Source organism: Vipera berus (genome assembly GCF_964194415.1).
Source record: "Vipera berus genome assembly, chromosome: Z".
Classification (NCBI taxonomy): Eukaryota; Metazoa; Chordata; class Lepidosauria; order Squamata; family Viperidae; genus Vipera; species Vipera berus.
The window spans coordinates 133,207,254-133,232,147 of record NC_138205.1 but is presented as its reverse complement, the minus strand read 5'-3'; the positions used below and the strand labels follow the sequence as shown (position 1 = coordinate 133,232,147).

The following is a 24,894-nucleotide window of genomic DNA, read 5'->3' as shown; positions in this document are numbered from 1 at the left end:
CCTCCAGCAAACAAGAAAGTTATTGGTACTCGATGGGTCTACAGGATCAAAAAGAAGCCGAATGGTGAGTCGTTGTACAAGGCCAGACTCGTAGCCCAGGGTTTCGCTCAACGTTATCCTGAGGACTATACAAATACATACTCACCCACAGTGCGAACTGAAAGTGTGAAAATTGCATTAGCCACTGCAACTATCCTTGGCCTGGAAGTTTTCCAGTTCGACGTTGAAACGGCTTATCTACACGCTGATCTTGATGAAGACATCTACGTGAAAGGTCCTCCAGGTTTCAGACAGCAAGAAGGGGATACCTGGTTTCTACACAAAAGTCTTTATGGTCTGAAACAGTCTGGTTTAATGTGGTACTTATGTCTTTCTGACAAACTAAATTCAATGGGCTTTATTAAGTCCGAAACAGATGAATGCGTGTTTACCAAAAGATCCGGTAATAGGTATGAGATAATTCTTGTTTATGTCGATGATATTGTTTATATTGGTCCAAATAAGCAGATGAGTGAGGTTTTTGCTAAAGCTTTACAAAGGTTCTTCACACTGAAGTGTTTAGGGTGTATTAACACTTATTTAGGTGTTCAAATTGCCAAAACTCAGAAGGGGTTTAGTCTCACACAAGAAGAGAAGATTGAACAAATGTTACATCACTGTAACATGGAGGACGCTAAGCCTGTGAGTATACCCATGCAAACTGATTTTCACATTTTGGCACATGAACCAAGTCCTGAGTTCGAAGATCAAACACTATATCGCTCAGTCATTGGGTCGCTGCTGTATATTAGTAGTTGGACTAGACCCGACATTGCACTTAGTGTTAATCTGTTATCACGACACGTAGGCAAGGCAAAACAGTTTCATTGGACATGTGTTAAGAAGTTATTGAGGTATCTAAAACACACCAAAGACATGAAGTTGTTGTTGGAACCCACACATACTGACTATGCAGAGTTATGTTGTTATGCAGATTCAGATTGGGCGAGTGATAAGAAGTCACGGAAAAGTACATCAGGTTACATGATGTTCTTAAATGGATGTCCTGTTTACTGGCATGTGCGTAAACAGAATCTTGTTTCTTGTTCCTCTACAGAAGCTGAGTATGCTTGTGTGTCTGATGCATGCAATTCTTTAACCTGGTTTGATGCTTTAATCACAGATATCTGGACACATCCGATTCGACCAATCACAGTGATGGAAGATAATGAATCTGTGGTTTATATTTCTGAAACACGTTTTACAGGTTCAAGGTCCAGACACATTGACATCCGATATCAAAACATAAGGCAACTGGTTAAACAAGGTTTTGTGTCATTACAGTATGTGCCTACACGTGATCAAATTGCTGACATGCTGAACAAACCACTTCCTACAGCCCAGCATGAGTATCTGCGTGAGAAGATGTGCCTTACTTGAGTCTTCACTTTGCTGACGAAAGAAGGGGAATGTCACTGCACGTTTTTTTATGTTCGTCAGAAAAGTTCATTTCTAACTGTACATTTCCCCTGCTCTCTGCACCTGTTGTGATAACTTATCTGGTAACCATAGTGAATCCCATATGACTAGCTATGTTATGGTTTCAGTCCGTTTATTGCGCATGTCTAGAGAAAGTTCTGAGTTGTTATCTGTATTGTTTTCTTCACTTTGCTGTTACTGTCTGTTACATTTAGGATGTAGTGAGCTAGCTCTGTATAATATATATTTAGTTTTTATATTTTTGTAAGTAAAAGTTATTTAGTAAGATTATGCGTCGTGTTTTTATTGCCTTCCTGCAAGCATATCATGCATTCTCTGAAGCACGGTCCGTCGCCCTCTACAAAGGTGTTTTTTACCTTGACAGAATGCTGCCGCGCGAGTTGTGATGGGGGTTTCCCGATACTCCCATGTAACACCTCTACTCCGTGAGCTACATTGGCTTCCGGTTGCCCTCCGGGTGAGATTCAAGGTGCTGGTAATGACCTATAAAGCCCTAAATGGCTTGGGTCCGGGATATCTGAGGGAACACCTGCTGCCGGCATCAAGTTCCCTTCGTCCTGTGCGCTCCCACAGGGAGGGTCTTCTCAGGGTGCCGCCGGAAAAGGAATGCCGGCGGGTGACACCCAGGGATAGGGCCTTCTCAGTGGGTGCACCTGCCCTTTGGAACCAGCTGCCCGTGGAGCTTAGGACTGCCCCCGACCTTCGGTCATTCCGCCGGGACCTGAAGACCTGGCTCTTTGAGCTCTCGGGCCCAGGCTGAGAGTTTTTTAATTGGGGTTTTATATTTTTCAGGGATGAAAGTTAATTATTTTTAACTGTTTTTAACTCTTGTATTGTATTGACGTTTTTAAATACTTTGTAAACCGCCCCGAGTCCTACGGGAAAAGGGTGGTATATAAATTCAATAAACTTAACAATAAACTTAACTTAACTCTGGGATGTAATCTGTCCGATCCCGGTGATTTACATTCGTCAAGGTCGGATAGGTGTCCTCTTAACCTAACAACTTGGCTATTCGAGCTTGCCGGCCTGGACTGAGGGTTTTGGGTTAAGGTTTTAATTTTTAATTAATTTGGGGGCTATTTAATTTCATTTTATTTTTAACCTGTATATATTGTATTGTTTTAATTTGCCCTGTAAACCGCCCTGAGTCCCTCGGGAAAAGGGCGGTATATAAATTGAAATAAATAAGTAAATACATAAATAAACCATTTTCTTCCTTATTTTAATTTTTGGTTTCTAGTTGGTCTTTTGCAGGGGTTGGGCTACGGTTTCCTTTTGTGTGAAGACTGACGCAAAGTCTGAGTTAATCGGCTCTGCTTTCTCCCTGTTGGCTGTAATTTCCTCACCCTCTTTCCCTCTTTACTGGACTCGTAGATTCCTTGACTCTTTTCTTGTTGTTAATACGTCGCAAGAAACCTTTTTTAAAAAATTACCCATGATTTCCGTCGTTCTGAGCCTTGGCTTTCCCGATTTAAACTTTTGCTTGTTCCGGCTGTCCGCTGAGAATTGGCCTTCGTCGTGTGACCCTTGTTCCCTTTTTATTTTTATTTTTTATTTTTTATTTGTCCTTTTGGTCTTTCGGTTTTGTCCGAAAGAGCTTTGCGCAGCCACCAAGCTGCTTTCTTCTTGGGTTTCTTGTTGTTGTTTTTTTCTTTTCCGGTGGTATTGTGCTGGTCTGGGCTTTTACAATCGCATTGTCAAACCGTCCTCGAAATCAGTCGACGAGCCGTGGTACGGTTAAAAAAAAGATGGTTTCTTTATTCTCAAAGTCCAAAGGAAATGCAAAGTCAGCGCTGGAGGTCACACACGATGTGGGTGGGGTAGGCACACCGGTTCTCCCTGTAGCGTCCCCCTGTAAGTGTCAGGCCCGCGGGGCTCGACACGCATTTTTTCAGGGCTTCCCACGCTTCTCGGGTTGTTTTCCCCCTTTAGGATTTGTCATCCATGGGATCTTTCCTAGGCTGTCTCTGAGTTTGTTGAAGTCCGCTCTTTGGAAGTTTTTAAGACCCCCGGTCGGTTGGTTTTCCGTCGCTAGCGTTTGCGTTATGTTGAATTCCAGTACGACGTCGTCGCTTTCGCCTGAGGTTAATAATAATAATAATAATAATAATAATAATAATAATAATAATAATAATAATAATAATAATAATAATAATAATATATTATATTATATTATATTATATTATATTATATTATATTATATTATATTATATTATATTATATTATATTATATTATATTAATTATATTATATTATATTAATTATATTATATTATATTATATTATATTATATTATATTATATTATATTATATTATATTATATTATATTAATAATTATTATTAATATTATAATAATAAAGTTGGAAGGGACCTTGGAGGTCATCCAGTCCAACCCCCTGCTCAAGCAGGAGACCCTTGCAGAATGGCAGAGCTGGAAGGGACCTCAGGGGTCATCCAGTCCAACCCCCTGCTCAAGCAGGAGACCCTTGCAGAATGGCAGAGCTGGAAGGGACCTCAGGGGTCATCTAGTCCAACCCCCTGCTCAAGCAGGAGACCCTTGCAGAATGGCAGAGCTGGAAGGGACCTTGGAGGTCATCCAGTCCAACCCCCTGCTCGAGCAGGAGACCCTAGACCATTTCAGACAAACGTCTGTCCAGTCTCTTTTAAAAAACTTCCAGCGTTGGAGCATTCACAGCTTCTGGAGGCAGGTGGTTCCACTGGTTAATCGTTCTAACTGTCAGGAAGTTTCTCCTTAGTTCTAGGTTGCTTCTCTCCTTGACTACTTTCCATCCGTTGCTTCTTGTCCTGCCTTCAGGTGCTTTGGAGAATAGCTTGACTCCCTCTTCTTTGGGGCAGCCCCTGAGAGATTGGAAGACTGCTATCATGTCCCCCCTCATCCTTCTCTTCGTTAAACTAGACACCCCCAATTCCAGCAACCGTTCCTGATATGTTTTAGCCTCCAGTCCCCCAATCATCTTTGTTGCTCTTCTCTGCCCTCTTTCTAGAGTCTCGACATCTTTTTTACATCGTGGTGACCAAAACTGGATGCCGTATTCCAGGTGTGGCCTTACCAAGGCCTTGTAAAGTGGTATTAGTACTTCTCGTGATCTTGATTCTGTCCCTCTGTTAATGCAGCCTAGCACTGTGTTGGCTTTTTTGGCAGCTGCAGCACACTGCTGGCTCATATTGAAGTGATTGTCCACTAGGACTCCGAGATCTGTCTCACAGTTACTACTATTGAGCAAGGTACCACCTATACTATACCTGTGCATTTGATTTTTCCTGCCTAAATGCAGAACCTTACTTCTTTCACCATTGAATTTCGTTTTGTTAGATAGCGCCCAGTGTTCGAGTCTCTCCAGGTCCTCCTGTATCTTAAGCCTATCTTCTGGAGTATTGGCTATTCCTGCCAGCTTGGTGTCGTCTGCAAATTTGATGAGTTCCCCATCTATCCCCTCATCCAAATCATTAATGAAGATATTGAAGAGCACTGGGCCCAGAACAGAGCCCTGGGGCACCCCACTACACACTTCCTTCCATGTAGATGCAGCTCCATTGAGGACCACATGCTGAATACGGCCTGTCAGCCAGCTACGAATCCATCTGGTGGTGATGCTATCTGTTATGTATTGAGCTTTGGAAAGACCTTGTCATGTGTATGATGAGATGCTAACGGTTCTACAGCAACACGGATTGGACTTCTCCAGTCCAGGCTGCAGTCAACTTGGCGGGGATAATGATAATAAGTTGGAGGGGACCTTGGAGGTCATCTAGTCCAACTCTCTGCTAAGGCAGGAAACCCTATACCATTTCAGACCAATGCCTGTCCAGTCCCTTCTTAAAAGCCTCCAGTAATGAAGCACCCACAACCTCTGGTGGCAAGCAGTTCCACTGGCTAATTGTCCCGACCGTTAGGACCTTCCCCTGAATTCCACATTGCTTCACTCCTTGATCAGATTCCATCCGTTGCTTCTTCTCCTGCCTTCTGGGGCTTTGGAGAATAGGTGAACCCCTTCCTCTCCTTTGGGGAAGCCCCCCCCCAAATACTGGAATGCTGCTATCATATCCTCCCCCCCTCCTCCTTTTCTCTCGACTAACCAAACCCAATCCCTGCAAGAGCTTTGGTCTGCTCCCCCGCCCTTCCAGACGAGGGACCCCTTGTAGTCACGTCAAAGGAGTCGGCCCTTGACCCCCCCCTTCCCACCAGATGCCCAGGAAGACCCCCAGCCCCCCACCCCCTCACCCAGTTCCTCTCTGTCGCCACAGCAATGCCAACTTGGGGGGGTCTTGGTGCTTTGGAGCGAGGGGGGGAGGTGTCTCTCACCTAGTTGAAGGGATCCGGTGGATCCACTGCTCTCTGTGGCTGCTGCTCTGCCGGATCTCCCCGTCCTTCTGATTGCAGGCGGAGATTTCGATGGGGGGGGGAGAGTCCAGAGATTGCGCAACCCTTGAAAGCGGCCAACAACTCTTGGCTGCAAAAGGCAGTTTCGCTTTCCTTGCTTTGAAAAGGCTTGGGGGGGGAGGGCAACGCTGACTCTCCACCCTTTGAGGCCTGCTTGCTTCAATGGTGCTCCAACGTGGGGTCCTGGGGGAGAACAGGACAGGATAGGATAGGATAGGATAGGATAGGAGATAGAATAGGAGATAGGATAGGGTGTAGGATAGGACACAGGACAGGATAGGATAGGAAAGATAGGATATAGAATTGGATAGGCTATAGGATAGAATAGAATAGAATAGAATAGAATAGAATAGAATAGAATAGAATAGAATAGAATAGAATAGAATAGAATAGAATAGAATAGAATAGAATGCAATGCTATATAGGACAGGATAGGATAGGATATAGGATAGGAAAGATAGGATATAGGATAGGATAGGAAATAGGATAGGAGATAGGATAGGATAGAAAAGATAGGATAGGATAGGATAGGAAAGATAGGATATAGAATAGGATAGGCTATAGGATAGGATAGGCTATAGGATAGGAGATATATAGGATAGGAGATAGGATAGGGTATAGGATAGGACACAGGACAGGATAGGATAGCAAAGATAGGATATAGAATAGGATAGGCTATAGGCTATGAGATATAGGATATGATATAGGATAGGAGATATATAGGATAGGAGATAGGATAGGATATAGGATAGGATATAGGATAGGATAGAAAATACGGAATGGAATAGAAATAGAAATAGAAATAGAAATAGAAATAGAAATAGAAATAGAAATAGAATGGAATGGAATAGAATAGAATAGAATAGAATAGAATAGAATAGAATAGAATAGAATAGAATAGAATAGAATAGAATAGAATAGAATAGAATAGAATAGAATAGAATAGAATAGAATAGAATAGAATAGAATGCTAGACAGGATAGGATAGGAGATATGAGATAGGATAGGAGACAGGATAGGATAGGATAGGAAAGATAGGATATAGGATAGGATAGAAGATATATAGGATAGGAGATAGGATAGGGTATAGGATAGGATACAGGACAGGATAGGAAAGATAGGATATAGAATAGGATAGGATAGGAGATTCTATATCCTATCTGGAAATCACGTGGTTGTCAGACTTGTGGATGTATTGATGCAGGGCTTGCCCTCTCAATTCATCCAGGCAGGTGAAGAGGACGATCATGTGCCTGGCCGACTCGACCCCAAAGATATCCCAGACCCGCTTTGCAGCTCTCACATCTTCAGCAGTGAAGCATCCCACCTGGGTCACAAAGATCAGGGCGTGGGGGCCAGGCCGGGAGAGTGCGATGCAAGCCCCAATCTCACGTTGTACAGTCTCATTGTGGTTTTTAAAATTGAAAATGTTGGGTGTGTCGACCACGGAGACCTTCCTGTCCTTCCAGCTTCCCTGACCCCTTTGGCACTTCAGGGTGGTGGTCTTCAGTTCCAGGATGGACTCGAACACCGGGCGGCCAAGGATGCTGTTGCCTGTGGCGCTCTTCCCGCGTCCGGCCTTCCCCAGCAGGATCAGCCGGAGTTCGGCGTCCTCCCCTGCGAGTTTGGAAGACAATGTTGCAAAAAAGGAATCCAGACGTTTTCTCACAACATGTTGGGGTGCTATTGAGCAGGCTGGAAATGGGGAGCACTTTGGAAGGGTCACCTCTGCCTTGCAGTGCTTCAGGGATGTTTTCACAGGAATCTCCCAGAGTTGCTGCAATGGGCTGCTCAGCCGTGCAGATTCCCATCCCACCCCACCCCCTTCCATTCCATTCTGTGGTGAGCCATCCTGGTGCACTGGTTAATATGAAGCATTGCAGGCTAATTCTGTCAACAGCCAAGAGTTCGATCCTGACCGTCTCAAGGTTGACTCAGCCTTCCATCCTTCCGAGGGCGGTAAGTGAGGAACCACGATGGTTGGGGGCAACAGGCTGTCTCTGTAAACCACTTAGATAGAGCTGTAAAACACCGTGAAGCGGTATAGAAGTCTGGATAAGTCTAAGGGCTACTGCTGTTGCTCAGGAAGGTATGAGCCTAGGGGTGTGTGTGTGAGAATCCGATTAAAGCCAGAGGGAAACCATTACGGGGACCTGGTGTGGAAGGAGAAAGAGCAGCAGGAACTTGTTTGGGGACCAGGTGGTGGGATGGGTAGAATAGGTGTGGGGTCCTGCAGTGTCCTTGGGGTCAGTCATAAGTACAAATGGCCATTTAGGGACTGCAATTTCAGGATCGGGTCAGAATAGAGTTGGAAGGAACCTTGGAGGTCTTCTAGTCCAACCCCCTACCATTTCAGAGCAGTGGCTGTCCAGTCTCTTCTTAAAAACCTCCAGTGATGGAGCATCTGTAACTTCTGATGGCAAGCTGTTCCACTGGTTAATCCTCACTCATTGTCACGGTTTCTCCTTCATTCCAGGCGTTTTCTCTCCTTGATTTGTTTCCATCCGTTGTTTCTTGTCCTGACTTCAGATGCTTTGGAGAATACGTTGACTGCTATTGCGTCCCTCCCCTAGTCCTTCTTTTCTCTAGACTAGGTAAAGGTAAAGGTTCCCCCACACATGCGTGCTAGTCGTTTCCGACTCTAGGGGCCGGTGCTCATCTCCGTTTCAAAGCCGAAGAGCCAGCGCTTGTCCGAGGACGTCTCCGTGGTCATGTGGCCGGCATGACTAGACGCCAAAGGCGCACGGAACGCTGTTACCTTCCCACCGGAGCGGTCCCTATTTTTCTACTTGCATTTTTACGTGCTTTCGAACTGCTAGGTTGGCAGAAGCTGGGACGAGTAACAGGCACTCACTCTGTTACGCGGCACTCGGGATTCGACCCGCCAAACTGCCAACCATCTGATCAACAAGCTCAGCGTCCTAACCCACTGAGACACCGCCATACCCAAATTCTGCAACCATTCTTCATATTTTGGTCTTCAGGCCTTTAATCAACTTAGTTGCTCTTCTCTGCACTTTTTCCAAAGTCTCAAAATTCTTTAATGTGATCAAAACTAGATGCCCTATTCCAGATGTGGCCTTACTAAGCTTCACAAAGCGTTAGTAATCCTTCTTGTGATTCTGATTCTATGCCTCCGTTTATACAACCAAGAGTCGTACTGTATTATTAGCTTTCTTGGCTGCTGTCAGAATCCATTTATATCACATTTCATAAATGTATAGGTAGAACAATGTGCTTATTCTGGGGATTCTGCCATCTCTCCGAGGGGGGGGGAGAGGATGGTTACTTAAGGCGATCTTCAAACAACAGGGAAATGGTTGAACTGGGGAGGGAGGGGGAGACACAGATCTGGATCACATCTTCATTTACAACTGAAAAAGGAAGAAGCAATAACAATAAAAACAAGGAGAGTTCCCTTTCCCACGGAACGGCCTGACACCTAAGCAAATGATGGGAGCCTGACCAAATGGATGAGGGGAGGGGCTGAAATGGGAATGCTTTATATGGGATTGAAATGTAACTTTGTTAGATTCCGTCTTGTATTGCCACAATCGATTCCATCCTAGTAAACATTTTCCTTTTGGACAAACTTGCATCCAAGAGTTCTTATTTCCTAAGATGTGGATTGAGGTGGGTCCTGACATTCTGTGTGTGTGTGTGTGTGTGTGTTTGAGTTTGAGTTTCTGTTTGTTTGTGTGTGTGTGTGTGTGTGTGTGTGTGTGTGTGTTTCCGTGAGCCGAGGGTCTTCCTAGCCCTTCTGGGAGGCCGGTGACAGAACGAAGTCTTCCCTCCGAAAAGAGTTGGAAGGGACCCCTGGAGGTCATCTAGTCCAGCCCCTCCCCGGCTCGCGCAGGACAGACCCTTTCCCAATCCCAGGAGGACAGAGTTGGCGGGGACCTTGGAGGTCATCTAGTCGACCCGCCTTTTCGAGCAGGAGACCCTGACAGAATCATAGAGTAACAAGAGTCGGAAGGGACCTTGGAGGTCATCTAGTCCAGCCCCCTGCCCGAGCAGGAGACCCTGACAGAATCATAGAGTAACAAGACTCGGAAGGGACCTTGGAGTTCATCTAGTCCAGCCCCCTGCTCGCGCAGGACAGACGCTTTCCCAATCCCAGGAGGACAAAGTTGGCAGGGACCTTGGAGGTCATCTAGTCCAGCTGCCTTTTCGAGCAGGAGACCCTGACAGAATCATAGAGTAACAAGAGTCGGAAGGGACCTTGGAGGTCATCTAGTCCAGCCCACCCCCCCTGCTCGTGCAGGACAGACGCTTTCCCAATCCCAGGAGGACAGAGTTGGCGGGGACCTTGGAGGTCATCTAGTCCAGCTGCCTTTTCGAGCAGGAGACCCTGACAGAATCATAGAGTAACAAGAGTCGGAAGGGACCTTGGAGGTCATCTAGTACAGCCCACCCCCCCTGCTCGCGCAGGACAGACGCTTTCCCAATCCCAGGAGGACAGAGTTGGCGGGGACCTTGGAGGTCATCTAGTCCAAGCTCCCTGCCCGAGCAAGAGATCCTTACAGAATCACAGGCTTGGGAGGGACCTCGGAGGTCATCTAGCCCGACCCCTCTGCTGAAGCAGGAGACCCTTACAAGAAGCCCGAAGTTACGGAGCGGGCTGGGATCTCAGAGGTCTTCTAGTCCAGCCCCCTGCTCGAGCAAGAGATCCTTACAGAATCACAGGCTTGGGAGGGACCTCGGAGGTCATCTAGCCCAACCCCTCTGCTCAAGCAGGAGACCCTTACAAGAAGCCCGAAGTTACGGAGCGGACTGGGATCTCAGAGGTCTTCTAGTCCAACCCCCTGCTCGAGCAAGAGATCCTTACAGAATCACAGGCTTGGGAGGGACCTCGGAGGTCTTCTAGCCCAACCCCTCTGCTCAAGCAGGAGACCCTTACAAGAAGCCCGGAGTTACGGAGCTGGCTGGGATCTCGGAGGTCTTCTAGTCCAGCCCCCTGCTCGAGCAAGAGATCCTCACACAATCGCAGAAGCCGGAGAGGCTCCTGTTCGAGCAGTGTGTGTGTGTGGGAGGGGGGGGAGAGGGCTGGACTGGATGACCTCCGAGGTGCCTTCCCTCCCAGTTCCGATGGAAAGGGGGAGGGGGAGGGGCCGCTCCTTGCAAAGAGCAGCCAGGCTGGCTTTTCCAAACGGGGGAGGGGGCTCCGGGGAGGGGGGGGTCTTTGGGGTGGGTGGAGGGGAGGGGAGACGCCCCGAAGCGGCCGTTGCGCGATGAATAAAGGCGGAGGAAAATTTATCTCGGCTTTGAGCGGCCCGCCTGTTTGCTGGGGCTGGGTGGGTGGGGGGGGTGGGGGAGGTGAGGGAGGGGGTCCTTCTGGATCTTTGCTTTCCTTTTCGATCACGTGGTTTCCAGGCAGCGCCGCCGCCCAGAGACTTTCGCTTTCTTCCCCCGCTATTCAGACGCGGCTTCTTTCCCGGGAGGGGGAGGGGAAGAAAGGGGGGGGGAAGGGGGCCGGCCTCCAGTTAAGAGCGGGGGGGGGGAGAGAGGTGGGGAAGGGTCGCAGATGGGTCGGCCGAGAGGCAGGGGAGAGAGCTGGGGGCGGCTCTGGGGAGAACAAGCCCAGGCTTTCAAGAAGAGTCTGGACCGCCCTTTGGTCCGGAATAGTCTCCAGCTCGAGCAGGGGGGGCTGGACTAGATGACCTCCGAGGTCCCTTCCATAACTCTGTCCCATCTATGATTCTGTCAGGATCTCCTGCTCGAGCAGGGGGGGCTGGGCTAGATGACCTCCGCGGTCCCTTCCAACTCTGCCCTTCTCTCATGCCGTCAGGGTCTCCTGCTCGAGCAGGGGGGTCGGACTAGATGACCTCCGAGGTGCCTTCCCGCTCGTTTACTCTGTGTTAAGGGTACACATCCAAACAGCCGAGGAAAGTGAAAGTCTCGCGGCGGCGGCGCTGCCTGGAAATCACGTGATCGAAAAGAATAATTAAAAATAAAGACCCAGAGCGGCCCCTCCCCCTCCCCGCAGCCTTTCAATCGGAAGAGAGCTGGAAGGAACCTCGGAGGTCATCTAGCCCAACCCCTGCTCGAGTGGGAGAACCTGACAGAATCACACAGAAGGACAGAGAGTTGATTGAGAGGGACCTTGGAGGTCATCTAGTCTATTCCCCGCTCGAGCAGAAGACCCAATGCCATTCAGACAGGTATGATTGATTGATAGATTGATGGATGGATGGATGGATGGATGATAGATTGAAAGATATAGACAGATAAGATACCTGATAGCTGATAGATAAATGATAGATAATTAGATAGATGGATAGATGATACATAGATGGATGGATGGATGGATGGATGGATGATAGATTGATAGATATACAAATAGGATAGCTGATAGCTGATAAATGATAGATAGATAGATAGATAGATAGATAGATAGATAGATAGATAGATAGATAGATAGATGATAGATATAGATAGATGATAGATAGATAGATAGATAGATAGATAGATATAGATAGATAGATAGATAGATAGATAGATAGATAGATAGATAGAGACACAGGATAGATAGATAGATAGATAGATAGATAGATGATAGATATAGATAGATGATAGATATAGATAGATAGATAGATAGATAGATAGATAGATAGATAGATAGATAGATAGATAGATAGATAGATAGATAGAGACACAGGATAGATAGATAGATAGATAGATAGATAGATAGATAGATAGATAGATAGATAGATAGATAGATAGATAGATAGATAGATAGATAGAGACACAGGATAGATAGATAGAGACACAGGATAGATAGATAGATAGATAGATGATAGATATAGATAGATGATAGATAGAGATAGATAGATAGATAGATAGATAGATAGATAGATAGATAGATAGATAGATAGATTGATAGATAGAAAGATAAGATAGCTGATAGATAAATGATAGATAGATTGATTGATTGATAGATGGATGATAGACTGATATACAGATAAGATAGATGATAGCTGATAAATGAGATAGATAGATAGATAGAAAGGAAGGAAGGAAGGAAGGAAGGAAGGAAGGAAGGAAGGAAGGAAGGAAGGAAGGAAGAAAGAAAGGAAGGAAGGAAGGGTTGGTTGGTAGATAGATGGAAATGATAGATTAGATTGATAGATCAATCAATAGATAGAAAGACAGATAGATAAGGAAGGAAGGAAGGAAGGAAGGAAGGAAGGAAGGAAGGAAGGAAGGAAGGAAAGGAAGGAAGGAAGGAAGAAAGGAAGGAAGGAAGGAAGGAAGGAAGGAGGAAAGGAAGGAAGGAAGGAAGGAAGGAAGGAAGGAAGGAAGGAACGAAGGGAGGAAGGAAAGGAAGGAAGGGAGGAAGGAAGGAGGAAAGGAAGGAAGGAAGGAAGGAAGGAAGGAAGGGAGGGAGGGAGGGAGGGAGGGAGGGCCTATCCCAGCCTCCCCTCCCAGGCGAGGAAGACTCCGGACTCTTTTGTGTGTTTGTGAAAATGACTTTTACTGAGAGGAAAGTGCTTGCAGGGAAGGCAGGCGGCATCTCACAGGCCGGCACAAAGCGCACAGCCCTCCTTCCCGTTTCCAAACACCGACCCTGCGGAGTTGCAACCTTGGAGACGGGCTCCCACCCAACGGACCAAGGGGGGGAAAAGAGGCCGTCTCCGAGCAGGGGTCCCCCTCCCGCAATTCCCAGGCGGTGACGGCAAAGCGAAAGTAGGCAGAGAACGTTCCCCCCCCCACCGGAACGTAAGAGAAGTAGGGAGGAGGGAGGGGTGGGGGAAGGAAGGAGGAAGGGAAGGAGAAAAGGAAGGAGGGAGGAAGGAGGAAGGGAGAAACAGTGGAAGGAAGGCAAAAAGGAAGGAAGAGGAAGGGGGCAGAAGGAAGGAATTAGAAGGGAGAGGAAGGAAGGGACTGAGGGAGGGAGGGAGGAAAGCAGGAAGAAAGACAGGAAGGAAGGAAAGAGGAAGGAGGGAGGGAGGCAGGAAGAAGGAAAGGAAGGAGGGAGGGAGGCACGAGGGAGCGGGAAGGCAGAGAGGGAGGGAGGAAAGAAAGGAGAGAGAGTGGAAGGAAGGCAATGAAGGAAGAGGGAGGGAGGGGAGGAAGGAAGGAAAGGGAGAGAGGGAGGAAGGAAGGAGGGAGGGAGGGGGTAGCAGAGCAGGGGGATTTGCCCAGAGTTGCCCTCCTGGAGATGTTTTCCCGGCGTCCCCTAAACCAACGGACACATCTGGGAAACATCCCATTTCCTCCTGAGGGTTTCCCGGTCGGCCTCCAGCATCTCTTCCGTGTAGCAAGGAGCGTCCCGGTTCTTCTCCACCAGCTCGTCAATCATGGCCATCAGCTTGGCCACCTGCGCCTCCCGCTCCGCCCCTTGGGCCTTGTTGTCGAAGACCAGGTAGCGGGGCCCGCACTCCCACAATTGATCCCGGAGAGAGGCATCTCCCTCGGATAGGAACTCCTCCAGAGGGTGACGTTCCAGGTCCTCCTTCTGGGTGAACAAGAGGATCTCGTAATTCTTGGCGTGGAGGCTGAAGATGTCCTTGATTATCAGAGCCGCCTTCTCCTCCTGGGTGAAAGGGCCCGGGCGAAGCACCTGGAGGATGACGTGTGGGCCCGGAGAGCAAAATCTCAAAGACTGGTTCATATTGGCAGAAATAATTTGCCAGGGTAATTCCCTGTCCATGAAGCCGGGCGTATCCACCACCACCACTTTCCTGCCCTCCAGCTGCGTCTCCTCCCTTTGGCACTTGTGGGTTGTTGACTTGCGGGACATCCCAACCCGAAAGGCTTGGCGTCCCAGGATGGTGTTCCCCGTTGCGCTTTTCCCGTTGCCGGTTGGGCCCACCAGGACAATCCTCCGTTCGGGCGCTTCCGGAGGTTGGAAGGGGGAGAGAAGAAGAGGATCGGTCAGCAACATCGGAGATGAGCGGGCTGTGCCTGAGGGAGGGGGTCAAAGACCTCATCGGTCATGAATCTCTGCGTGCCCACAAGAGAACTAAGAACTATCTATCTATCTATCTATCTATCTATCTATCTATCTATCTATCTATCCATCCATCCATCCATCTACCTACCTGTATCCTATCATTACACACACTCTCTCTTCTATGATCTATCTATCCATCTATCCATCTATCCATCCATCCATCCATCTACCTACCTACCTGTATCCTATCATTACACACTCTCTCTCTCTTCTATGATCTATCTATCCATCCATCCATCCATCCATCCCACCATGAATGCCTTTCCTGGCACTTGATCCCTCGATCCCTCGATCCCTCCATCTGTCTGTCTATCTATCTATCTATCTATCTATCTATCTATCTATCTATCTATCTATCTATCTATCTATCCCACCATGAATGCCTTTCTTATCTCCCACTCATTTCCCTTCATCCGTTAGTAGGTCAGGGTCTTGTAGCAAACTGAAGCTTTCAATAAACCTTGCTACTCATTTGAACTGCCTGAATCTCCTGATTTTCCTGGCACTTGATCCATCCATCCCTCGATCCCTCCATCTGTCCATCAATCTATCTATCTATCCAGCCCACCATGAATGCCTTTCTTATAACCCACTCATTTCCCTTGATCCATTAGTAGGTTAGATTCTTGTAGCGAACTGAAGTTTGCAATAAATCTTGATACTGATTTGAACTGCCTGAATCTCCTGATTTTCCTGGCACTTGATCCATCCATCCCTCGATCCCTCCATCTGTCTATCTATCTATCTATCTATCTATCTATCTATCTATCTATCTATCTATCTATCTATCCCACCATGAATGCCTTTCTTATCTCCCACTCATTTCCCTTCATCCGTTAGTAGGTCAGAGTTTGTAGCAAACTGAAGCTTTCAATAAACCTTGATACTCATTTGAACTGCCTGAATCTCCTGATTTTCCTGGCACTTGATCCATCCATCCCTCGATCCCTCCATCTGTCCATCCATCTATCTATCTATCCAGCCCACCATGAATGCCTTTCTTATCTCCTACTCATTTCCCTTGGTCCATTAGTAGGTCAGATTCTTGTAGCGAACTGAAGTTTGCAATAAATCTTGATACTGATTTGAACTGCCTGAATCTCCTGATTTTCCTGGCACTTGATCCATCCATCCCTCGATCCCTCCATCTGTCTATCTATCTATCTATCTATCTATCTATCTATCTATCCCACCATGAATGCCTTTCTTATCTCCCACTCATTTCCCTTCATCTGTTAGTAGGTCAGGGTCTTGTAGCAAACTGAAGCTTTCAATAAACCTTGATACTCATTTGAACTGCCTGAATCTCCTGATTTTCCTGGCACTTGATCCATCCATCCCTCGATCCCTCCATCTGTCCATCCATCTATCTATCTATCCAGCCCACCATGAATGCCTTTCTTATCTCCCACTCATTTCCCTTGATCCATTAGTAGGTCAGATTCTTGTAGCGAACTGAAGTTTGCAATAAATCTTGATACTGATTTGAACTGCCTGAATCTCCTGATTTTCCTGGCACTTGATCCATCCATCCCTCGATCCCTCGATCCCTCCATCTGTCTATCTATCTATCTATCTATCTATCTATCTATCTATCTATCTATCCCACCATGAATGCCTTTCTTATCTCCCACTCATTTCCCTTCATCCGTTAGTAGGTCAGGGTCTTGTAGCAAACTGAAGCTTTCAATAAACCTTGCTACTCATTTGAACTGCCTGAATCTCCTGATTTTCCTGGCACTTGATCCATCCATCCCTCGATCCCTCCATCTGTCCATCAATCTATCTATCTATCCAGCCCACCATGAATGCCTTTCTTATCTCCCACTCATTTCCCTTGATCCATTAGTAGGTCAGATTCTTGTAGCGAACTGAAGTTTGCAATAAATCTTGATACTGATTTGAACTGCCTGAATCTCCTGATTTTCCTGGCACTTGATCCATCCATCCCTCGATACCTCGATCCCTCCATCTGTCCATCAATCTATCTATCTATCCAGCCCACCATGAATGCCTTTCTTATCTCCCACTCATTTCCCTTGATCCATTAGTAGGTCAGATTCTTGTAGCGAACTGAAGTTTGCAATAAATCTTGATACTGATTTGAACTGCCTGAATCTCCTGATTTTCCTGGCACTTGATCCATCCATCTCTCGATCCCTCCATCTGTCTATCTATCTATCTATCTATCTATCTATCTATCCCACCATGAATGCCTTTCTTATCTCCCACTCATTTCCCTTCATCCGTTAGTAGGTCAGGGTCTTGTAGCAAACTGAAGCTTTCAATAAACCTTGCTACTCATTTGAACTGCCTGAATCTCCTGATTTTCCTGGCACTTGATCCATCCATCCCTTGATCCCTCCATCTGTCCATCCATCTATCTATCTATCCAGCCCACCATGAATGCCTTTCTTATCTCCCACTCATTTCCCTTGATCCATTAGTAGGTCAGATTCTTGTAGCGAACTGAAGTTTGCAATAAATCTTGATACTGATTTGAACTGCCTGAATCTCCTGATTTTCCTGGCACTTGATCCATCCATCCCTCGATACCTCGATCCTTCCATCTGTCCATCCATCTATCTATCTATCCAGCCCACCATGAATGCCTTTCTTATCTCTCACTCATTTCCCTTGATCCATTAGTAGGTCAGGGTCTTGTAGCAAACTGAAGCTTTCAATAAATCTTGATACTCATTTGAACTGCCTGAATCTCCTGATTTTCCTGGCACTTGATCCATCCATCCCTCGATCGCTCCATCTGTCCATCAATCTATCTATCTATCCAGCCCACCATGAATGCCTTTCTTATCTCCCACTCATTTCCCTTGATCCATTAGTAGGTCAGATTCTTGTAGCAAACTGAAGCTTTCAATAAATCTTGATACTGATTTGAACTGCCTGAATCTCCTGATTTTCCTGGCACTTGATCCATCCATCCCTCGATCCCTCGATCCCTCCATCTGTCTATCTATCTATCTATCTATCTATCTATCTATCTATCTATCTATCTATCTATCTATCTATCTATCCCACCATGAATGCCTTTCTTATCTCCCACTCATTTCCCTTCATCCGTTAGTAGGTCAGGGTCTTGTAGCAAACTGAAGCTTTCAATAAACCTTGCTACTCATTTGAACTGCCTGAATCTCCTGATTTTCCTGGCACTTGATCCATCCATCCCTCGATCCCTCGATCCCTCCATCTGTCCATCCATCTATCTATCTATCCAGCCCACCATGAATGCCTTTCTTATCTCCCACTCATTTCCCTTGATCCATTAGTAGGTCAGATTCTTGTAGCGAACTGAAGTTTGCAATAAATCTTGATACTGATTTGAACTGCCTGAATCTCCTGATTTTCCTGGCACTTGATCCATCCATCCCTCGATCCCTCGATCCCTCCATCTGTCTATCTATCTATCTATCTATCTATCTATCTATCTATCTATCTATCTATCTATCTATCCCACCATGAATGCCTTTCTTATCTCCCACTCATTTCCCTTCATCCGTTAGTAGGTCAGGGTCTTGTAGCAAACTGAAGCTTTCAATAAACCTTGCTACTCATTTGAACTGCCTGAATCTCCTGATTTTCCTGGCACTTGATCCATCCATCCCTCGATCCCTTCATCTGTCCATCCATCTATCTATCTATCCAGCCCACCATGAATGCCTTTCTTATCTCCTACTCATTTCCCTTGATCCATTAGTAGGTCAGGGTCTTGTAGCAAACTGAAGCTTTCAATAAATCTTGATACTCATTTGAACTGCCTGAATCTCCTGATTTTCCTGGCACTTGATCCATCCATCCCTCGATCGCTCCATCTGTCCATCAATCTATCTATCTATCCAGCCCACCATGAATGCCTTTCTTATCTCCCACTCATTTCCCTTGATCCATTAGTAGGTCAGATTCTTGTAGCGAACTGAAGTTTGCAATAAATCTTGATACTGATTTGAACTGCCTGAATCTCCTGATTTTCCTGGCACTTGATCCATCCATCCCTCGATCCCTCGATCCCTCCATCTGTCTATCTATCTATCTATCTATCTATCTATCTATCTATCCCACCATGAATGCCTTTCTTATCTCCCACTCATTTCCCTTCATCCGTTAGTAGGTCAGGGTCTTGTAGCAAACTGAAGCTTTCAATAAACCTTGCTACTTATTTGAACTGCCTGAATCTCCTGATTTTCCTGGCACTTGATCCATCCATCCCTCGATCCCTCCATCTGTCCATCCATCTATCTATCTATCCAGCCCACCATGAATGCCTTTCTTATCTCCTACTCATTTCCCTTGATCCATTAGTAGGTCAGGGTCTTGTAGCAAACTGAAGCTTTCAATAAATCTTGATACTCATTTGAACTGCCTGAATCTCCTGATTTTCCTGGCACTTGATCCATCCATCCCTCGATCCCTCCATCTGTCCATCAATCTATCTATCTATCCAGCCCACCATGAATGCCTTTATCTCCCACTCATTTCCCTTGATCCATTAGTAGGTCAGATTCTTGTAGCGAACTGAAGTTTGCAATAAATCTTGATACTGATTTGAACTGCCTGAATCTCCTGATTTTCCTGGCACTTGATCCATCCATCCCTCGATCCCTCGATCCTTCCATCTGTCCATCCATCTATCTATCTATCCAGCCCACCATGAATGCCTTTCTTATCTCCCACTCATTTCCCTTGATCCATTAGTAGGTCAGATTCTTTTTTTTTATTGAAAAGTTTTAACATACATTTTATCTTTAACAATCCCCCCTCCCCCTCCTGTACCCATCCCTCCCTACCCCTCCCCCCCTCCCCCCCCGACTTCCCAGAGCTAAGTACAAGGTATAAGAACAAAACAATCATAAACATCCATATGCTAACAACCATAAACTCTGAAACCTGTCACTCTCTAGCTCATATAGGGTAACTACAAACACTATTACTATTAAGTATACGAAAAAAAGGAAAAAAAGAAAAAGAAAGGAAGACTTATTCAAATGCTACATGAAACTTTTTAGTCCCATATTTGTTCTGGATATACTCAATCCATTTTCTCCACTCCATGATATAACGTTCTTGCGAGTGGTCTTTCAAATAAGCCGAGATCTTTGCCATCTCTGCTAAGTCAGAAACCTTTAAAGTCCATTCTTCTATAGTCGGCAGTTCCTCCTTCTTCCAATATTGACCTATTAAAAGTCTTGCTGCCGTAATTAAATTCAACATCAGCTTAATGTCCACAACCGTAACATCTGTAATTATACCCAACAAAAAAAGTTGCGGACAAAACTTTATCCTTTGCTTGAAAATCTTCTGCATGTTCCACCAAATTTTTATCCAAAAGGCCTTAACCTTTTTACAAGTCCACCATATGTGAAAATATGTTGCATCTTCATCGCCACACCTCCAGCACTTGGGCTGATAGTTTGGATACATACTTGCAAGCTTTTTAGGATCTAGATGCCATCTATAAAACATTTTATAAAAGTTCTCTCTTAAGTTTTGAGCTTGTGTAAATTTTACGTTCCTCACCCAAATCTTTTCCCATGTGTCCATTGTAATAACTTCTTGGATGTTTTGGGCCCATTTTATCATACAATCTTTAACAAGTTCTGTTTCTGAGTCAATTTCTATCAATGCAAGATATATCCGTTTGATATGTGCTGGACCCTGATTTCTGATTTGCTTTATCAGATTTTCATCAGTCATTGTAAAACCAGTTTTCTGATCTTCTTTCCACCTGGCCCGTAGCTGAATATATTGGAACCAAGTTTGAACAATCTTCTCATCTCGCAAGAGACTGTACGATTTCAGACACCAGACATTTCTTTCCAAACTTAAAATCTCCTTATACGTAGTCACATCATGTTTAAAACCAACATTTATATTTTCTATTGCGTGTTTTGGGATTGTCCACAACGGTATCTTACAATCTACCTTATATCTATATTTCTTCCAAACTCTCAACAATGCCTGCCTTAAAATATGCGCTTTAAACACATTATCTACCTTCTTATCATACAACAAATATGCATGCCAGCCAAACAACAAGTCGTGGCCCTCAAGATTTAATAATCTCTCTTGTGTCAAATTAATCCAATCACTTATTCCTGCTAACGCAGCAGCTTCATAATATAATTTAAGATTGGGCATTTTAAGGCCACCTCTTTCACGAATATCCTGCATAATCTTAAGTTTAACTCGTGGCCTTTTCCCTGCCCAAACAAATTTATTGATACCCCGCTGCCATTCCTCCAGATTAGAATCTTTCTTAAGAACCGGTATCATTTGAAATAAGAATAAAAATTTAGGCAGGACATTCATTTTCACTGCTGCGATTCGCCCCAACAAAGACAATTGCAATTTTTCCCAGCTCTCCATTTCTTTTTGAATTCTTCCCCATAATCTTTCATAGTTATTTTTATATAACTTTGTATTAGAGGGTGACAAAAACACCCCCAAATACTTGACCCTTTTAACAATCTCAAATCCAGTTAGTCCTTCTAAAAGAGCCTTTTGCAATACTGTCATATTTTTGGCCAGAATTTTAGTTTTTTGTGCATTAACTTTAAATCCAGAAACCTTCCCATATTGCATTATTATCTCCATCAGGTCCACAACAGAGTTCTCCGGCTGGGTCACCGTAACAACCAGATCATCTGCGAACGCTCTCAATCTATAATCCTGATCTCTAATTTGTATACCCTTAATTCTTTCCGAATTCCGTATTTTTACCAATAATATCTCCAATGTTAGCACAAATAACAAAGGCGATAACGGACACCCTTGCCTTGTGCCCTTCTCAATATTACAAGCTTCAGTCAAACTATTGTTAACTATTATTCGGGCAGTTTGTTTTTGATATAATGCCCTAATTGGTTGCAAAAATTTATCCCCAAAATTCATTTTATCTAAAACTTTCATCAAAAATTGCCAATTCAATTGATCAAAAGCTTTTTCAGCATCTAAAAAAATTAGCGCTGCAGGGATCTGGTTGTTCCTTTCCAAAAACTCTAACACATCAACTATATGCCTCACATTATTTTTCATTTGCCTACCACTAATAAACCCAGTTTGATCCCCATGAATCACCTGTTGCAGAACCCTCATCAGTCTATTAGCCAACACCTTAGCAAATATCTTATAATCTGTATTTAAAAGCGATATCGGTCTATAATTTTTTACTTGTGTAGCATCTTGATCTTCCTTCGGAATCAAAGAAATAAAAGCAGTTCTCCAAGACGGAGGCACCTTTCCCCCTCCCTGGATTATCTGAAACAGTTCCTTTAATGGTTTTATCAACTCCATTTGTAAATTTTTGTAATAAACCGCAGTCAAACCATCCGTACCTGGCGCTTTATCCAACTTCAATTCCTTAATTGCTGTAAGAATTTCTTCTTCTGTTATCAATTGGTTAATCTCCTCTTTTTGTGCCTGCGTAAGAACCGGGATGCTAGCATTCTCCAAATATACATCAATATCTTTTTCATTAATCTTCTCCTTAGCATATAATTTAGAATAAAAGTCCAGAAAGGCTTTCTTAATAAGATCCTGTTGAAACACAACCTTTCCCTTATGTTCAATTTTGTCTATATTAGAAGCCCTTTGCTTTTTCCTTAGTCTATAAGCTAGCCATCTACCTGGCTTATTAGCATTGCAAAAAGTGTTATGCCTAGCAAACCGCAAATTGGTTGCCACTTGGTCAGCCATTAATTTGTCAAATTGTCCTCTTAATAGCTTAATAACCTCCTTAGTCTTCACATCCAATGGGTTCAAAATCAAGGCCTTTTCTTTTTCCCTAATTTCATTCTCCAATTCTTTCCTTCTGGCTTCCAAAATGCGTCTGTGTTTATTATTCATATATATCAACACCCCTCTCATGTAGGCCTTGCTAGCATCCCAAACCATATCCATAGAAGTATCCTTATTCATATTAATTTCAAAAAAATCCTTCATCCGCTGTTTACATTCTTCCACATTTCTCTGATTTCTAAACAAGTTCTCATTTACGCGCCACGAGCGCCTATCTCTATTGTCCTTATTGATCTCTAACCAAACTGGACTATGGTCAGAAATAGCTCTTGCACAGATCTTTACCTTCTTGATCCTAGAAAAAAAGTCATTAGTCAGCAAAATAAAATCAATCCTGGAAAAAGATTGATGTCTATCAGAAAAAAAAGTATAATCCTTTTCATGCAGGTGAGTGTCACGCCAAGTATCTCGCAGTTCCAAATCGTCCTTCATTTCAAAAAAAGATTTAGGCAATCTGGCATGACTCGGAGAATGCTTAAAAGAACCAGCCTTATCCATCTGTACATCCAACACACCATTCCAATCCTCCATAAAAATAAACGATTTGTAATCCAATTGAGTAAGCTTTGTATGAAGTGAGCTAAAAAAATCAGCTTGCTGTTGATTAGGAGCATACAGTCCAACTAAAAGCGTTTTTTTGCCTTCTAGCAGCAAATCTATCATAACATATCTTCCATGCTTATCTGCTTCAATTAATTCCGCTGATAAAGCGCTTTTAACATAAACAACCACTCCATTTTTCTTATTCATCGCAGAGGCAACAAATTGTGTGCCCAATCTTGAATTCGATAAATACTTTTGGTCCATAGCCCTAATATGCGTTTCTTGCAAACATATAACATCAATCTTGAATTGTTTTAAATATTGAAAAACTTTCTTTCTCTTCTGTGGTGAATTTAGTCCATTAACATTCCAGGTTAGAAATTTAGTCGCCATGCGTGGCATCCCGAAGCTGTTGGAGCACATCTTTAATAGCCCCTCTGTCTTCTTTGGGCCGCGCTCCTCCCACTGCTTCGCTGTAAGTACGCTTTGAAAGTTCCATAAACTTCTGTTGGTCTTGCTCTTTAATTTGTTTTGCTCGTTTTAAAGCGGCACGTGTCACCCTCTGCTCTTCAGCAGCAGCCGACAAAGCTATAATTTGACCCCCTCCAACACCATTCTCCTCTTTCTGTGCACTTTCAGCCTCTTGGGATTTCCCTTCTCCAAATCCCTTTGCAGCTTCCAGAAGTGATAGTGGGGTCGCTTTTAAAACATTATTGTAGAAATCACGCGCCTGTGTCACAGTAACCAGACGGTATCTTTTTCCTTCATGCATCACCACCAATCCGACAGGAATCTCCCATCTAAACTTTATTTCACGTTGCTTAAGTTCTTGCACGAGAAATGCAAAATCCTTCCTTCTCCTTAAAATCTTTGGAGGAATTTCTTTTAAAACCAAAACTTCTTGGTCAGCAATCACAACTTTAGTATCATAAGCGGCTTGAATAACTTCATCTCTGGTTTCTCTCTTTGTAAAATAAACCACCACATTTCTAGGTAGCTTTCTCTGTCTAGCAATCCATGAGTTTACACGAAAAACTTTATCTATGCATCCCTTTATTTCAGATGCTGGCTGACCCAATACTTCTTCCAAAGCCTCAGAAATCAGCTGCTTTAGGTCTTCTTTAGGATTCTCTTTTAAGCCCCTGATTCTAATAGCATACTGCATCTGGTGATACTGGACAAGACTCAATTCTCCGTCCATTCTATCCCTTAAATCTTCATTCTCCAGTACCTTTACTTCTAATATAGCATTCTTTTGACTCAAATCCTCCACTTTTTCGTCCAAACTTTGCACACATTCAGCCACGCTTTGCACTGTAGACAAAATGTCTACCCTCATCGTACTAAACTTCTCTTCTATCCTCTCCTCCAATTTCTCCAATTTCTCCTCCACCTTTGCCAACTTGTCACCCAGCATTTCTGATATTACCTGGGATTGTTTTTCCAAAGCATCTTCTAAATCCTTCGATGTCAATGCAGCAGGAGGAAGCAAAGCTTGCAATGATGTCTGTTGCACCGGGGAAGTTCCCGCACTCCGAAGAGTTTTTGAGGGAGGTTTAGCCACCATCTTTTCACTTTCACTTGTTGCGCACTTTCACTTTAAGTTTATAAAGTCCATTAAGCTAGAGAGTAAGAATAAGAGTCCTCTTCACCTTGACCTCCTGTACCGCTCTGCCTGCTCCTTTTTGTTCCAAGGTCTTT

The 24,894-nt window shown here is 44.5% G+C and overlaps 1 protein-coding gene and 1 long non-coding RNA gene across 2 annotated transcripts in view; one reads left to right on the top strand and one right to left on the bottom strand.

The window, feature by feature from the left end:
- Positions 1–24,894, top strand: part of LOC308678092 — a 400,336-nt gene that overhangs the window by 130,528 nt on the left and 244,914 nt on the right. The gene's annotated exons all lie outside the window — the stretch shown is intronic.
- Positions 13,256–24,894, bottom strand: part of LOC308677831 (stonustoxin subunit alpha-like) — a 34,325-nt gene continuing 22,686 nt past the window's right edge. The window contains exons 5-6 of the mRNA XM_081344528.1: positions 22,188–22,338; positions 13,256–14,720 (exon numbers count right to left, since the gene is read on the bottom strand). Of these exons, the coding sequence (XP_081200654.1) occupies positions 14,062–14,720; positions 22,188–22,338 (810 nt within the window). The 3' untranslated portion in view covers positions 13,256–14,061. The remainder of the gene's footprint in view (positions 14,721–22,187; positions 22,339–24,894) is intronic.